This window comes from Rhagoletis zephyria, unplaced genomic scaffold, assembly GCF_001687245.7.
Source record: "Rhagoletis zephyria isolate East Lansing unplaced genomic scaffold, Rhagoletis_zephyria_1.1 Rzeph_scaffold_09921, whole genome shotgun sequence".
Lineage (NCBI taxonomy): Eukaryota > Metazoa > Arthropoda > Insecta > Diptera > Tephritidae > Rhagoletis > Rhagoletis zephyria.
The window spans coordinates 6,526-22,583 of NW_016166999.1; the positions used below are offsets into that span (position 1 = coordinate 6,526).

The 16,058-nt window shown below is 34.0% G+C and overlaps 2 protein-coding genes across 2 annotated transcripts in view; one reads left to right on the forward strand and one right to left on the reverse strand.

The window, feature by feature from the left end:
• The window catches only part of LOC108376127 (nose resistant to fluoxetine protein 6), a gene marked incomplete at its 5' end in the record, with an annotated part of 11,859 nt that extends 6,520 nt beyond the window's left edge, over nucleotides 1–5,339 (forward strand). The window contains 7 exons of the mRNA XM_017632311.1: nucleotides 441–843; nucleotides 1,082–1,155; nucleotides 3,640–3,839; nucleotides 3,911–4,026; nucleotides 4,096–4,309; nucleotides 4,386–5,042; nucleotides 5,121–5,339. Coding sequence (XP_017487800.1) covers nucleotides 441–843; nucleotides 1,082–1,155; nucleotides 3,640–3,839; nucleotides 3,911–4,026; nucleotides 4,096–4,309; nucleotides 4,386–5,042; nucleotides 5,121–5,339 — 1,883 coding nt within the window. The remainder of the gene's footprint in view (nucleotides 1–440; nucleotides 844–1,081; nucleotides 1,156–3,639; nucleotides 3,840–3,910; nucleotides 4,027–4,095; nucleotides 4,310–4,385; nucleotides 5,043–5,120) is intronic.
• A 2,636-nt stretch (nucleotides 5,340–7,975) lies between these two features.
• LOC108376128 (nose resistant to fluoxetine protein 6-like) lies at nucleotides 7,976–14,536 on the reverse strand (the record flags this gene model as incomplete). Its single annotated transcript, XM_017632312.1, has 8 exons — nucleotides 7,976–8,380; nucleotides 8,447–8,782; nucleotides 8,851–8,986; nucleotides 9,078–9,265; nucleotides 13,302–13,518; nucleotides 13,587–13,699; nucleotides 14,216–14,403; nucleotides 14,463–14,536. Coding segments are annotated over 8 exons (1,438 nt in total), but the record flags the coding sequence as incomplete, so codon positions are not given.
• Between the last annotated feature and the right edge of the window lie 1,522 nt (nucleotides 14,537–16,058).

Below are 16,058 nucleotides of genomic sequence, written 5' to 3' on the forward strand. Positions count from 1 at the left end.
TTAGTTTTTTTCAGATACCACAAATGCGCGATCCAGAAAATTCTTCTATCATTCTTGCCACAAATGTATGTTTTCTTCGAAAATACTCAAGTACTACCAGTAGAGTACTCTACTGTCAAATACCTTTTACTCGCAGTAGTTGCGGAAGGCAAAGTAAATACTCTACGCGTTTTGCTATTGATCGGTAGTTTACGTACGCTTGCAGAAACTGGTTTATGCTTACTCACAATTGACCCGAACGATGAAAGTAGAGGATGGAAAGTATTTGTGCGGCGATCGGATGTCTTGTTGGGCCGTTTAAATGGAATTGCGCAGGAGTCTAATTTATATATATATATGCCATTTCGTTTGCCCTTGAAAGATAGACTTAAGTTGTTTTGTCCAATTTCCACAGATATATTTGTCTGAGAAATATTTCACTAACTCAATTTTCACTACAGTTCCCGACACATGGGGTCGCCTACCCGTCGGTTTGATGTGGGGTCACGCAGTGAGCTTCGGCGCCTATGAAGAATGTTTAGCTGCTTCTTGGGAATTCAGTACGGATGATGTATTACGCGGTCAATATTGTTTGGCACGCGTGCCAATCAAAAAATATATGGACGAGATTAAACCACGTCAAGTACGTAGTCCAGCTAGGATCAGCTATAAATATTCAAAGCCAGAGGCATTTGAATTAGGTGTTTGTATACCAAGTTCATGTTCCGCTGAATTGGGTAATAAAATCTTGACTGGCGTGATGAATAAGTACTATGATGCTGGCATCACTTCAACGATGATGCAAGAAAAATATTGCAAATATGAAGAGCCCGTTAAATTTCGAGCGATCGACATCTTCGCCATGTGAGTGAGCTAATCAATTATATAATTATTTATTACAGGCTCTAATTGGTAATGCATATATTTGAAATGTTTTCCAGTGTTTTCTTCAGTTTCATTGTATTCTGTATAATAGCTAGCAGTGTTTACGATTACATAAAAACGAAAAATAATGGTTAGTAAAAGCTTATAATGCTGCATTTANCATAATTATTTATTACAGGCACTAATTGGTAATGCATATATTTGAAATGTTTTCCAGTGTTTTCTTTAGTTTCATTGTATTCTGTATGATAGCTAGCAGTGTTTACGATTACATAAAAACGAAAAATAAAGGTAAGTAAAAGCTTATAATGTTGCATTTACACTGGGTATTAAATGCCAAAATTTGGAATTAAAAATATCCTTGACAAAAATATTCATTTGCAAGGCAATTCTAGCAACCATCTTTCAACTCACCACAGTATTTCGAAAGACAAAAGTCTTTCGTAAGACAATGGCATTGCTCCCTCAAAGCTCTTTTCTTTCTTCCGAATGATTAATGGAAAGATTTGCCAACGAGGAGTAAGCTCCTGTTATTCTGTTCGTCTTTTAGGAATAACTTTTCTAAAAAAATACATGTACATAGAAGTATATTTTCTTTTTAAATAAATACTAAAAATTAAAAGGAAATTGAATTGAAAAAGAATATGAGTTCATGAAAATTAAGTTAAATAAAATATTTTATTTTAACAATATAATCTAAAAATTAAAATAAGGTTAAATTAAAACAAGTAAGAAAGTCTAAGTTCAGGCGGAGCCGAACATTAAATACCCGGCGCAAGTATTAAATATATGTTTTTCACATTTCCGAAAGCTACCAGTACATGGTAAGCCGGGTGTATCAATTTTGAGTAAATTAGCGTCCTTAAATTTCGAAATATTGAAGTTTCAAGCATTTCTGAAATTTACCGTTATATGAGAAGCGGCCGTTATTTTAGTCCGATTTCAATAATTTTCAACGTTTTGCTTATATGTGGCAAACACAAAATCACACCTAGTTTGGCATAAATTGGTAAAACGGTTACCGAGATTCATATATGTGATCATAAGTGGGCGGTGCCACGCCCATTTTCCAAAATTTTATCATAAACGTATTTCTTGGTAAAGAATTGTTGCAAGCATAAATTTTGAATAAATTAGCTTTAATATTTACTGATTTATCGAAGATTTCGTATTTCTCTAAATTACCGTTATATGGGATGTGGGCGTGATTATTGTCCGATTTTAAAAATTTTCGGCCATTTCGTATGCTGTAGTAAGGCTAACAACTGTGCCAAGTTTGGAAAGATTGGTGCAGCGGTTGCCAAGATATAAACATGTAACCATAAGTGGGCGTGGCTACGCCTATTTTCCAAAAATTTATAATATTCCTATTTTCAGTCTAAAAATTGTAAATATCAATTTTGAGTGAATAGTCTTCAGTAGTTACTAAAATATCGCAGTNGGCCCATTTTTAATACCATCCGTCATACGCCAAAAAAACTGCACGTACCAAGTTTCGTTAAGATATCTCAATTTTTACTCGAGTTATCGTGTGCACAGACGGACGGACGGACGACAGTCACCGCTTAATCGATTTCTCTTTTCATTCTGATCATTTATGTATACATTTGTCTATATCTATCTCGATTCGTTTTGCCTGTTACAAACAACCGTTATGTGAACAAAGTTATAATACACTTGTGCACAAGTGCGCTCGGGTATAAAAAAGAATAAAAAGCAATCATAGAACGAAAAAATAATATGTATCTGGAAATTGCATGAAATTAAAAAAAAAATATGTTTCTTTTACAAACAATAAAGAATACAAAATTAGGGGAAATTCAATAAAAAATGTATTCAAAAAAGACAAAAAATTTTCCAAAAATTAAATAAAATCATACAAATAGTTTTCTTTTGAAAACAATAAAATCTAAAAATTAAAAGAAAATCAAATTGTAAAACAAAACAAACATAAAATAAGTTTCTACAAATTTAACGAATTTAATAAAACAATTTTCTTTTTAAAACAATACATTTAAAAATTTTTAGAAAATTTAAAAATAAGAAGATAAATAAGTTCCTCAATTTTATATGAAAAAAAAATAATAACAAACAAAAAATTAAAAAAAAATTAAAAAAAATAAAAATGAAAATAAATTAAAAATTAAAAAAAATTAAATGAGTTTCTAAATATTAAACTAAATTATGAAAACGTAAATAAAATCAAAAAGTAAGAGAAAATTCAATTAAATAAAGAAAGAAATCCAATTTGTTTTTGTTATTTTTGTTGAAAAAAAATCATTTAAAAAAAAAATAACAACCACTGGAGCAGCGCGAGCAAAATGACATACATTTGCATTTGGAACATGCGTAAATGCTAACTGTTAAAAGAGCCTTCCACCATGAAAGTTGGCAAGGAATCCTTTTTTTTTTTTTTGTAAGACTTTCATGCCAGAATAAACAAAATCTTTCAAACTAAGCAAGACTGTAAGCAAGACTTTCAACTGCCTTACAAAAGACTTGCAACTATCTTAGCCAGAATTGCGCTGTTAGTTCATTTCCACATGGCATTTTTTAAATAACACACATTATTTGTCATTTCAATGCTTTCAACATAAGATAATACCTTACGTATTATGTACATACACTCCCAGTCATTTGAATAGCTCTATTTTTATATAAAAAAATGAATGAAATTCAAACAAACAAAAGGAAAACTATACACCTGATGATCAATGACTAGGAGTGTGCGTATGTTGTATTGCCTCATCCACAAATAATTTACATTCATTACAGAACCCAAGAAGCCACTTTTTGTGGCTTTCTCCGTACTCACTAATGCGCCAAAGATATTCACTGTCAAACAAACAAATAATCCCAATGTTATACAATGTCTCAACGGCTTGCGTTGTTTCTCACTGATTTGGGTCGTTTATGGTCACGGTTATATGACATTCTATCAGTTGCCTCACATTAATATAGTTAAAGTCTATACCGTAAGTGTTTGAAATAAATTATGTACACGTAAGTGTGCTTGACTTGTTAACATTTTAAACTTCGCTTGCAGTGGGTTGAAACTCCCTACTCTATGTTGGTGCAAAATGCCACACTTTGTGTGGACACTTTCTTCTTCATGTCCGGCCTGTTGATGTTGTGGGGCGCTTTCCGTGAAATGGAGCGCACGTAAGTATTAAGCGTTACTAAATAGCTATCAAATTTAAAACTAAAGCAATACTTTCTCAACACATCTAGTAAGGGCAAACTGAACATAGGCATGATGTACTTCCATCGTTATATTCGCTTGACGCCCGTCGTAGCCGTTGTGATCCTATACATTTTGTCGTTATGTAAATACTCAGGTCATGGACCTATGTGGATGAAAATCGGTACACAGGATGAACGTTGTTCAGACACTTGGTGGGCAACTTTGTTGTATGTGCAGAACTACGTTTTCCCCAAGAAGATTGTAAGTATTTGCAGCACTGTTCCATTCCAAATATAAATGTTATGAAATTTTTTATTTCTCTCATTTTCACATGCAGTGCATCAGTCAATCTTGGTACTTGGCAGTCGATACGCAACTATATGTCTTATCGCCACTCTTCCTTATTCCCCTATGGAAATGGGGCAAAAAGGCCCTCCCTCCAATTATTGGTGTCGCTGTGCTTTGTATGGGCTGCACTTTCGCCACCTTCATGAAATGGAAATTCTCGCTGTTCCGCGTCGACGATGACAATTTGGACGATCGTCAACGTTTGACTTACTATCCTACGCATACACGTGTACCCACCTGGTTGATTGGTGTGATTTTCGGCTACTTCTTGTACACCAAGAATCGTGGCAGACAAATACCGTTAGCCAAAATATGGGTAGTCACTGGCTGGGTGGTGGCCTTTGGTGTGATGTTGGCCTGTTTGTGGGGTCCTTACTGGCGTATCCTACCACAGAATCCCAGTGCTCCCATTGTGGAAGGAGCTCTTTACGAGCCTCTAAGTCGCTCCTCCTGGGCAATAGCTATCGGCTGGATTGTGTGGGCCTGCTACAATGGCCACGGTGGTTTAATTAATGATTTCCTCTCTTGGGGCTTCTTCACCGGCTTCAGTCGCCTCACTTACTGCATGTATGTAATTCACAGAATTGTGCAGTTGGTGAATGATGGACGCATCCAAACCGATACACATTTTAGCGATTACGAAATGGTAAGAACAAAGATGGCGCGGTAAAAGAATTATACTATTTAGCTTATCGTTTTGGTGTTTTTTTTTTCTTTTGTGTAGATACTTCGATGGTGGCACGATTTCGGTGTTGCCCTAACTCTTTCCATTTTTGCTACGTTGGCATTCGAGTCACCAATTTTGGGCATTGAAAAGGCCATTTTCGGCCATGGTGATAGTAAACCAGCGCCGAAAAAGATAGATCCAACGTTTTCTCCAGCTCCAGTTGAAGCTGAGAGAACAGTTCCGGATGTTTCGACTCCCGAAGTGAGCAAAGCCTAAGTATTTATTGGGTCGCTCTGCTTGAGTGTGGTGATTAGATCGATTTTAGCCAAAGGAATATTTAGATTTAATTGCTAATTAAAAAAAAAAATACGAAAGTCGTATTGTATACGATTTGTTTAATAATATAGACGTTAGTGAAAGTTAACTTATACATAAAATGTAATTACTAAATATGAAAGAAAAAGTGGTAAGCTCAAATAAAAACGATTTGTAGAGGTCTTCGAAAATGTGATACAAAACCAATTTACTACGGGAGAGCAGCTGGGCCTTAAACCCTTCGCGCTTACCTAAATATACTCAAGGGCAGGGGGCAAAGGCAGAATTTAAAAGCTTTAATACTAAATTAAAAAAAATACAAAATTGTGGGCGGAGTCGAGTTCGTAACTATACTCTCCATTTCCTCATGAGGGCTGCGTTTTGCTGTGTTCTTGGTCAAAGGCGCCACCTCGGTCGTTATTCATATTTTCTGACAATATTTTCGCGCCGCATTCCTGCCTGTCAGCAACTCAAGCTGTACACACTTACGCCTTTCTGCCTTTTTATCTTTATAAAAATACGTCTCTCTTTCGGCCCTTTTTACACGGTATTGGTGAATTGTCGCGCGCGGCGGATTCGGCTGCTGGAACTGATACGTAATTCCCTGCAGCAGCTAGACGGCACTTTTCGTCAAATCAGTTGTTCCTCTGTGGGGGATATATTGTCACTGGTCAGTTATGTGCGGTCCATCGCATTTTTGGTTCGGAAGAGATGGCAGCCTGGTACATATGTATTTCACTAAGCAAATCAGCAGTTGGATACGTGCACCATTCCTGTGGAGTGTCCGGCCATTCTAAGCGGATATCCGTAAAGCATAGTGCTTATTTCGGGGCTGTTTCGTGTTTTCCATTGGATCAGTTTTTTTTACATTTCGGGTCCAAAACCCAGGGTACAACACATTTCTAGTAGAGTTTTTGAAGATGCTCATTTGTATAGCGAGCCGCTTATCAAGGGTTCACACGAGGCTTCACCACGTGCTGAATGTGTACATATTCAATAAAATAAAGCCTTATTGCCTAATGGTCAAGCAATTCCTTTTTGTTGACATCCTATGTCCTTTCACTTTTAAATCCAACGAACAGCCTACATCTTATAATTTTTCGAATAGGCGGCAACCCTCTTCGAAAAAAAAATTCTTTATAATTGAATGAACTTTTCAAATCTGATGTCCTTAAGAAACAATGCCTTCACATATTACATATGTATGTACATATATGTAAGGTAGCAATTTTAAAAAATGTGGCAGCCCCACTAAAAATAAATAAAAGCTTACTACACATCCGCAGACCATATCCTTTCACTTGGTACCTAATTCTTTAGTCCACCGAACGAGGATATTGTAATTTATAAAAACGTTGGCAACCCTACTCAAAAAATAACACATTGCTGAACATCTAAAGGCCAAGCCCTTTCTTGGGACACCTCAATTTTCATATTCCAATGAACAGCCCACATCTTATAATTTTTCGTACAGGTGGCAACCCTCTTTGAAAAAATAAAACCGCCAAACAAAAGCACATCTGAAGACCTCGCTTTTTAAATTGAATGAACTATGCAAATCTGATGTCATTAACAAAAAATGCCTGCAGGTATTATAATGTAAGGTAGTAAGTTTTTATAAATGTGGCAATCCCACTAAAAAAATTAAAAAAATTATTGCATATCTGCAGGCCATGTCCTTTCACTTGGAACCACAGTTTTGAGTCCGTGAAGGGTGAAAATCTTATAACTTTTAGAAAGGTGGCAACCCTACTCCAAAATTAATAGATTATTAAACATCTTCAGGCCAAGGCTTTCCATTTCACATCTCACTTTTTGTAATTCAATAAACAGATCTTATAATTTTTTAGACAGGTGGCAACCCAATAGAAATTCTAAGTAGATTATATTAAGCAAAACTCGTCCTAATCTGTTCAGTAGTTCTAAAGGGCATGACGCTGCAAAATTGGAATAAAGAAGCCGTGTAGAGTATAACATCGTTTAAAGGTGCGTCACAGCTCCCCACGGTTGCACGGATCCGAGTGGTCCGAAACCAGCTTGGGTTGCGTTGACGTTAGAGCATCGTTTAGTTATGTCTTATAGGCTTTCAGAAAATACCACAAAATACGTCTCAGCAAGTTGTGAATGTCCAAATGAAAATGTGCAGGAATTTTTTTTTTAAATAGGAGCAGGAAATAATGTTACTCATACGCCATGTACATTTTCGATGCTAAAATTTGCATTTTCTCATTCGCAAATACAAACTTAAAATAAAAATATCTTGGGAAAAAAAATTACTTGATCTAAAAGAATGGTACACAGATCCGCAATCTACGACCCAAAATGAAGTTCGTGTATCAATGTTTTGTTTTGAGTCATTTTAGTGTCCCTACAGTGGAATCAGAACTTGAGAAAACTTTGACTTAAAATATAACTTTCATTGTCGAATAACGACTAAAAAAGTCTTAAATATTGATCTTTTCATTTTGGTAAGTATGTAATTATGGGTGTACTTTTTTGGCTTTTTGTAACAATTAGAAAATCCACATGCTGCTTTTGCCCACCACTGCTTTATTATTAGATACAAACCAAAAGTTGCTCTCTTTTTTTCTCAACTCGCCTTTGATATGGTCTTTGTTTTGAGAAAATAACTTAATTTTTTATTACCAGAATGCATTTAAAAAGCAATAAATTTATCGCCCATGCATATGTTCGTATATATGTGTGTATGTATGGAGATACATACATAAATTTAACACACATTAAACCTACATATTACAAAAATGTACCTACATTTACAAAATACCACAGAGTTCATTCTCTTTGTATAGCTGATATTAATCACATAAATTTTGTTGTGATATTGTTGCTGCTGGAGCCGGCGTTGTTTGTTGCCTGCTGACCATTGCCGTTTTACGTGGCAACAGGTAACTTTCAATATCAACAATTGGCGCTTCAACAGCCAAATACACGCAAATGGATACCAATAGTGTAATACTAAAATTACTCCAAAAGCTCAATATCTAAAAAAAACACACACAAGTTCAACATCAAAAATAAATTTTCATCAAAATCTAAATTTCTCTTACCACATCATAATCCGAAAAGTATGTATTGGTCTTGATGCGCGATGCATTAATTGTAATCACAATCAAATGCCAAATGTACATGCTGTACGAAAGTTTTGAAATCGGTTGCCAGAGCGACCACGACAGAAAGACGTTAATTGGTCCGCCATAGCCATTTATACAAGCGTATACCATCCAACATAAAGCCAAAGGCCATGCCACACGTCCCACAGCCAAATAGAAAGCACTTTCTAGTACAGTGGGTCCACTTGTGCTGAGCAATGTTCTCGGATACCAAGCGAATACGATTGTGAAAACTGTGATGAGCGATATCAGCCAACTAACGGCGACTGACCACTGGAATTATACTTGGATAAGTAAAAGTGGTTCTACAAAAATTAATTTCACTATAATTATATTTTTACGTTTGGTAATTTAGCAACATTTCCATTGTTGCGATGCAAGTAGTAACCAAAAATTAGTCCCACTATCCACGCCGAGCATCTGGTGTGTGTTGAATAGTAAATTTTTGGCATTGCCTCACTCGCAGCACCATAGTTTCTGAAATTACATAATTCATCAATATGCATACATACATTCATACATACATAGTTTAACAATTGATTTAAACAAAAAGTTTGCGTTAATGTACCGTGCAATGTCGTAAATTGTGTATTGATTTATCATAACAATTGTAAATAGACAAGCAACCAGCAGTAAGCCGAAAGTTATAGTTGCAGCTATGCCAAATTTGCTCCATTTCCAGATTACAATCAAAAATATGGGCGATAAGAAAAATAATTGCATATCCACTGCCAAATACCAGGCATGACCAAGGCACTGAAAATAAATAAATTGAAATATGTTATTTCCCAAAAATATCAGGTTGTAAACGGGAAAATTCATTCCCATAATCCTTTATGATAATTTACGACACAATTTTATAAAATGTTTGTATGGGCATTAGGGCGGAACAATTTTTATTTTTTTTTGCTATGCGCTTATAGCATAGGAGGATTCTACGTGTAATTCTAAGCAAAGAGTTTGCCAAATTGCGAAAATGGATTTGGCAGAAAATGGGAAAATTTTAAATTTTACGGCCTCAGGTAGAAGGATTGAGAAAAACATAAGTGCAGAAATGGATTCTTCTTACCAAAGAACCGCTTATAGCATAGTTTGTATATAAAATACACGCACGTCTTTACGCCACTACAGCAGAATGCTAAGAAATCTATTTTCGCAACGTACAGTGACTGAAACAAATGACCACGTGTTGATTTTCTTCAAATATTCGCAATGTTTTTCGAGCCAATTTTTTTTTGTTATTTTTATATAAAAATATCGTCTAACCAAAACCGGGTAAATCACAGTTTCAAACTTTATACAAAATTTAGGAAAATTCAACAAGTTTACATCAAAACTTCAAGTTTTGGGCATGCAGATTTATAGCCCATACAATTTTAGTCTAATGAAGTGCCAGTTTCAAACGGCTAAAAAATCGCGTTGATTTTTGAGATTTTTTTTCCTCCTTCTGTGTTATACACGCGTAGTCGAAAAAATATCTCATACAAATTGAAGTGCCCTAATGTACGTATGTATGTACTTAAGTATATGTGCATTTATGTATTAAACAACAACCAAAGAAGTGCGAATGCCAGGGCGTATGAGTAATTTTTCATAATTCATTGTGTGTACAAGCAAATATTTCAATCTTCATTCGGGATATGACGGCGTAAGTCGGTTATATTTGATTAATAGGCGCTTAATTGTGAATAGTAGACCGCAGGGCCTGGGTTCAAGCCCTAGTCAAAGCAACAAAAAATTTAGAAAAAAGGTTTTTTCTTAACAGCGGTCGCCCCTCGGCAGGCAATGGCAAATTTCCGAGTGTATTTCTGCCATGAAAAACAGCTTCTCATAAAAATACACCAGTCGTTCGGAGTCAGGGTAAAACTTTAGGTCCCTCCGCTTTGTGTGACAACATCAAGGCGCACGCCACAAATCGGAGGAGACGCTCGGCCAAACACTAACATACATATGTATCAGGGATGAAAAAGTAGGTACAATTGTACCTTTTTCCGACGTTTCATGACTTAAAGGTACATTAGGTACAGTCACTAGATTTTAGGTACAATCATCTTTTGATCAGATGCATTATTAGTTTTTTTTCCTTTACCGCGCTAATATATTTACTTGTAGGTACGGGAGAAGTTTCGCTTTCATTTTGAATAATAAACAATTCTAGAGAAAAGTGGTCAAAAGGAAGACATAAAAAAACCATATTATGTATTATCTTAAACATTTTACATTGCATTTAGAGCAGGCACTACGAAAAATTAACACTTTACTTAGCTTCGTAATTTTTTTCTATTAATTTTAACGCTTATTTTCACTAAGTCAAATTCAGTGGCATTTGCGGTCAAATGAGTGAAATGGGACTAAAAACTGGCCTTGGTTTGATTTAGATCAGAATAGGCCTTCATTGTCAAATGGGACTAAAAAATGATCTTTGGTTTGATTTAGATCAGAATAGGCGTGTACATGCGCTGCTAAGGCGGCTACTTGTAAGTTTTTGGCCCATAATATCATCGATAAAGGTAGGGATAAAGGAAAGAAAGTTGTGTCAAAATAAGTCAACAAATTTTGTTGTCAAAATATTACATTGTGAAAACCAGCCTTTATTCATCCATACAGTCCAGTGTCTAGGATGTCTTCAAATTTCATATTTTTAGATGAGAACTACAGCTATTTGACCCATACTCGCTTTTTTGATTTCTGGAAATATATTTAAAATGCTTTCGAAGTTACTTAAGGCACATTGATTATATTCTCTAGATTTGCTGCACCTATTGAAAGGAATCGGATAAATTAGCAGACTTCCTGTTGTTTTATAAAAAGCTGGATAAAGAAGTATACTCCAATATTTTTCAGTAGTCAAAATTAGACAAAAACAATGCTTCTCCGATTCCCATTAGACTACAGTCTATAGATATAGGCTCAGTTGAAAAACCTAATCATGTTTAAAGTACATATATCTTTTGTATTCATGTTTTAATAAATATAAAAAAACTACAAATGAATGATGAAACTTTTTTTAGGTACAATCTGTCTCATTTAGGTACATTTATTTTGTGATATTAGGTACAATCTGAAATTTCCATTTTTCATCCCTGGTATGTATGTGTAAGCGGCAATCTATTTAGGGCAGATTATTATGCCCTAATACTGTTGGGAGTATAGTAATAGCGTATAGTCACGATTGAGAGAATACAAAGGTTGCGCCGATCTCGGACCGCTATTCCTCTCTTGACGAATTTGACAGAATCGTTGTTTGCATGACGTCACACTTGTGCAACTTGTTTACGTTTTCCTTGCAACATTTTTTCTTCTTCTTCCATTCTTGCTCACGTTTTGGCATTCTGCTCTCGCAATTGCACCAGTGTGACGTCACACAAAAGTTATTCTCAAAAATCCTCTCTGATCGGCGCAATCTTGTATTCTATCATTCTTGGCGTATAGTATAGTGTATTATAATAGTAAAGCCTTTTCAAACCCATTTCGAATGACACTTATATTTAAATAATTCATTTAACTTTTTAAATAATTTGAATTTTAAACAGGTGGTCATCCACTTCAAACACCTAAAAAATATTTCTTATGTTCAAACTCTAGATTTCTTAACACTCTTTTGTTTGACACCAATATTTTAATATTTCATATATCCTGTGTATAAGTTAATTCGACATTTCCAACAGGTACCAACCCTTATCAAAAGATTTTCAATCTCTTTTGTCTGGCACCCAAATTTTGATACATACTTCAATTTGGTAATTGCCTTAATTTAAGCTGAGTTGGATTTTTTAAACTGATGGCAACCCTCCTTTATATATTTCAGAAATCACGCCTTTTGAAACTCGTTTCGATAATACACATTTTTTAATTATTAATGCAAATTATAAAATAATTTGAATGTCACTTTACAAACACGTTGCAAGCCTTTTAAAGATTCTAAATGTTCAAAATAAAGTTTTCTTCACACTATTCCGCTTGACACCCGAGTGTTTATATTTCAAATAATTTTTCCAACTTCCTACTATTGATACCCATATTTTAATAATTTATTTAACTTATTAAATAACTTGAATGGGTTGACAGGTGGCAACCCTGTAGTTGTTCTTAGAGAATTGTGTAAAATCTTCCCTAAATTGGCTAACTTTCTGATTAAATTTTGGAGTTTCATGCTCTTTGCAGTCACATATGTATTTAGGCCTTTCCCTCTTCAGCTTTCTACATCGATCCCATATAGTAGCCCACGTTGCACCCAATCTCGACGTGCCTTTATTTGTATTTTATTTTTTTTTTTTGCAGCGACATGTTATTCCTCAAGTACCAATTTTTATGAAATCGCACTACTTCTTTGGGGACGGTACGTAATGAGCGGTAAATGTGGTTTCATTGCTTGCGCTGAGAGACGAGCCGATGTTTGGCCGGCGAAGTCGATCAGCCCTAGGACGTTTCGTCGTGGAGGCTGGCCCATAATTTCTAACAATATGAATGACGAAAGAAAAAATTGTTTCAATCCTACATAAAAACATTTTTTTCGAAAAAACGTTTCCTACCATAAACTTTTAAGTTAAAAATTCGATTTTCAAAGATGTTTCAACGCCTTCCAGATCCCGAATCACAAAATAGTTTCATGGAAGCTATATAAGAGAACCTTTCCATGAGCACTTATGTATGTACACATATTAATTAATTACTGTTCAATTAGGGAAAATTAAACTGGAATAGATTATTTATTTATTCATTTATTTATTCATAATAATATAGATATTCATTTCTTTATTATTATGTTATGGTCATTTTAAAAGCTACTCACCATTTCGCCAGCAGCTGCATAATTTTGCACATAAAATAATGTTTCCCACCATGTTTTATCACAAATTTTGTTGGCAACCGTAAAGCTCTTCCAAATGGGTCCATTGCCAATATAATTAAATAATGACATGTAAAACAAAATGGCCACTGCTAGAACCGGTGTTAGCCGCAAATAACGATGAATGTACATCATTGGCACATTAAGCTTACCAGTGTTTCTAAAAAAAGATACAAATTAAAACAGATTTTTTTTATAAAATTAAAAATAAAAATAAACTCGCCATACTTCGCCATCTCCCTAAAAGCCACCATAATTACTAGCAATCCACTGAGAAAGAAAAATGTATCCACGGCAATTGAGCCACTTTGTTCAATCATCGAAAATAAGGTTTGCTCCCACTGCGTAAAAAGAAAAAAGAAAAAAAAAATTTATTAGCCTGTGAAGAAAGTACCAAATGATTATCCTGAGTCTCTATACTTCTACTGAATTGTCTGTCAAAATTATTTTACTTTTCTAAATGTTATTTGATTTGTATGTTTTATTTTACTTTATTATTTTTTCATTTGTTTTATTTTATTTCACATTATTTATTTTACTATTAGTTAATATAAATTTTACAGCCGGTTTCTCCAGGAATTTAAATGGAAAATTATTTTTTATTTTCTATCAATTTCCATATAAAATTTAAAAAATTAAAATCATTTTTCTCTTAAGTTACTTTAGAGAAATTGGCTGTTAGAGTTTAATTTTAACAAAAAATCCCCAACAACTATAATTACATTAAAAATAAATAAAAGTAATGCATAAGGTACAATGAAGGTACAATTTTGATCACATTAACAGCGCCGGATTAACGTTGCCGTCTGTCTATCTGTCTATGCTTTAAGAAAATCGCTCCGGTGCAGCAAACTTACACTTTGTATGTCGTTTGAATTGATATTTGGTGACAATATAAGGTATAAATAACAGTGTAAAAATATAATCCAAAACAGCGATAGGCAACGTATGCCATGTAGGCAAGGTATGTGGCCTTGTTGGATTTTCAATAATTGTCGCAAATTTTTTGGTATGGAAAATGATATCAGTAACTTGTTCGGTAGCTCTGAAAAAGTAAAAGATTCAATATACATTTTTGCTAATTGTAAAAAAAAAATTACTTACTTCCTTTGTATGAAAAAAGGCAATCATAACAGGTACTCAATGTCATTAAAACTGCCAACAAAATGAAAAGCCCACTAAAGAATAGTAAAAAAAAAGAATGTGAATGTTTAAATTATGAAAGCCCATGGTGAAACTATACCAGGTGTAGTAGTACAGCGAGAAGAAAGATTTGACACTATCTTATTTGAAAATTTGCGCTTAAAATTTTACTATAAGATAGCCGAATGTCAAGAAAATAAAGCGAGAAAGTTTTTTTATTATTTCACCTGTTTATAACTTCACCATGATGAAAACCAAGGCGAATGCGCAACACAGGTTAATGAATAAAAAAGTAAAAAAATAAATTAATTAATTAAATAAATACGTATGTATGTACCTAAAAACTTAAAAGGCCGTGTCACATGTTTGGTACATTTGTGCAGATTTGTACAAAATAAAAAAAATATTGGGGCTACAATTTTTTTTGTAGTCACATCATTGGTACAATACAGCGAACTTCTGTTGTGAAATTTGTACAAATTGTTTGTCTTGATTGGGATAAAGAAATATATGTGTGCATTCACACGATTGGGATACGATTTACACCAAATTTTGGTAAAATTAGTGGCAAACCGATACTGAATTATAAAAACTGTATACTTACTTTAACGAGAAAATAATGTAAGTCCAAAATGTTTAATTTTTAAATGACTGTAACGTTATAAAAGTTAAGCGATTTTTTTGCGTATTAAGAACACAAATCAATATTTATTTAAGCAAATTGCATAAAAATTATGTTTGCAGTTCTAAAGAAATGCTTTCACGAATGGATTTTTCAATAAATATTTCTCTTCGGAAGCTGCCATTCAAAGGTAGGCGAGAAGGTGGTACAGGCAGCGGAAGTCAGGCAATGTAGTTTGTAGTTGTGGTTTTTTTTTATGTTGCACAAAGATTGAAACTTGGATTTATATGGTTTTTGTTGAATAGTATGCTATATTTTTATAAAAAAATAATTAAAATAAAAAAAAATATATAATCATTAAGTGTGATGGAATTTTGGTTGATTTTTCTTTTCCGCTTTCCAGAATTTCAGAAATAAAAAGGTAAGATATACTTAAAAAATACTTAGGTGTAAATGCTCTCAATTCTCACAATATTGTGGTGATTTTCCATTGTTTCACATTTTTTTGCACAAAATTAAGCAAAAATAAGGAGCAAATCGAAATATTAAGAAATGAAATTGAAAATTACATACATATATTTGCAAAGTTGCCCGAAAATATCCAATTATATGGTCGGAAGCTACACGAAATTCTCTAAAACCATGCGTCCACATGCGGTACTCACATTTTGTTTTGCTACAAATTTTTAGCATGCACATTTCCAAGTAAACTTTTTGATATGTATAGTCAAAACACTGTACGGCGGCACGTTTAAACATTGACCGATTTAAAAATACGATCTTCTTATTTCCCATTTTCTATAAGTCTGTGAAAAAAAGAGAATATCCCAATAAGTTGATTTTCCTATGTATTTTTGGACCACCCTAATGTACGTACATATGTACATACATACATATATATATATATGTAATTGGAATTGGCAAAAATAATACAG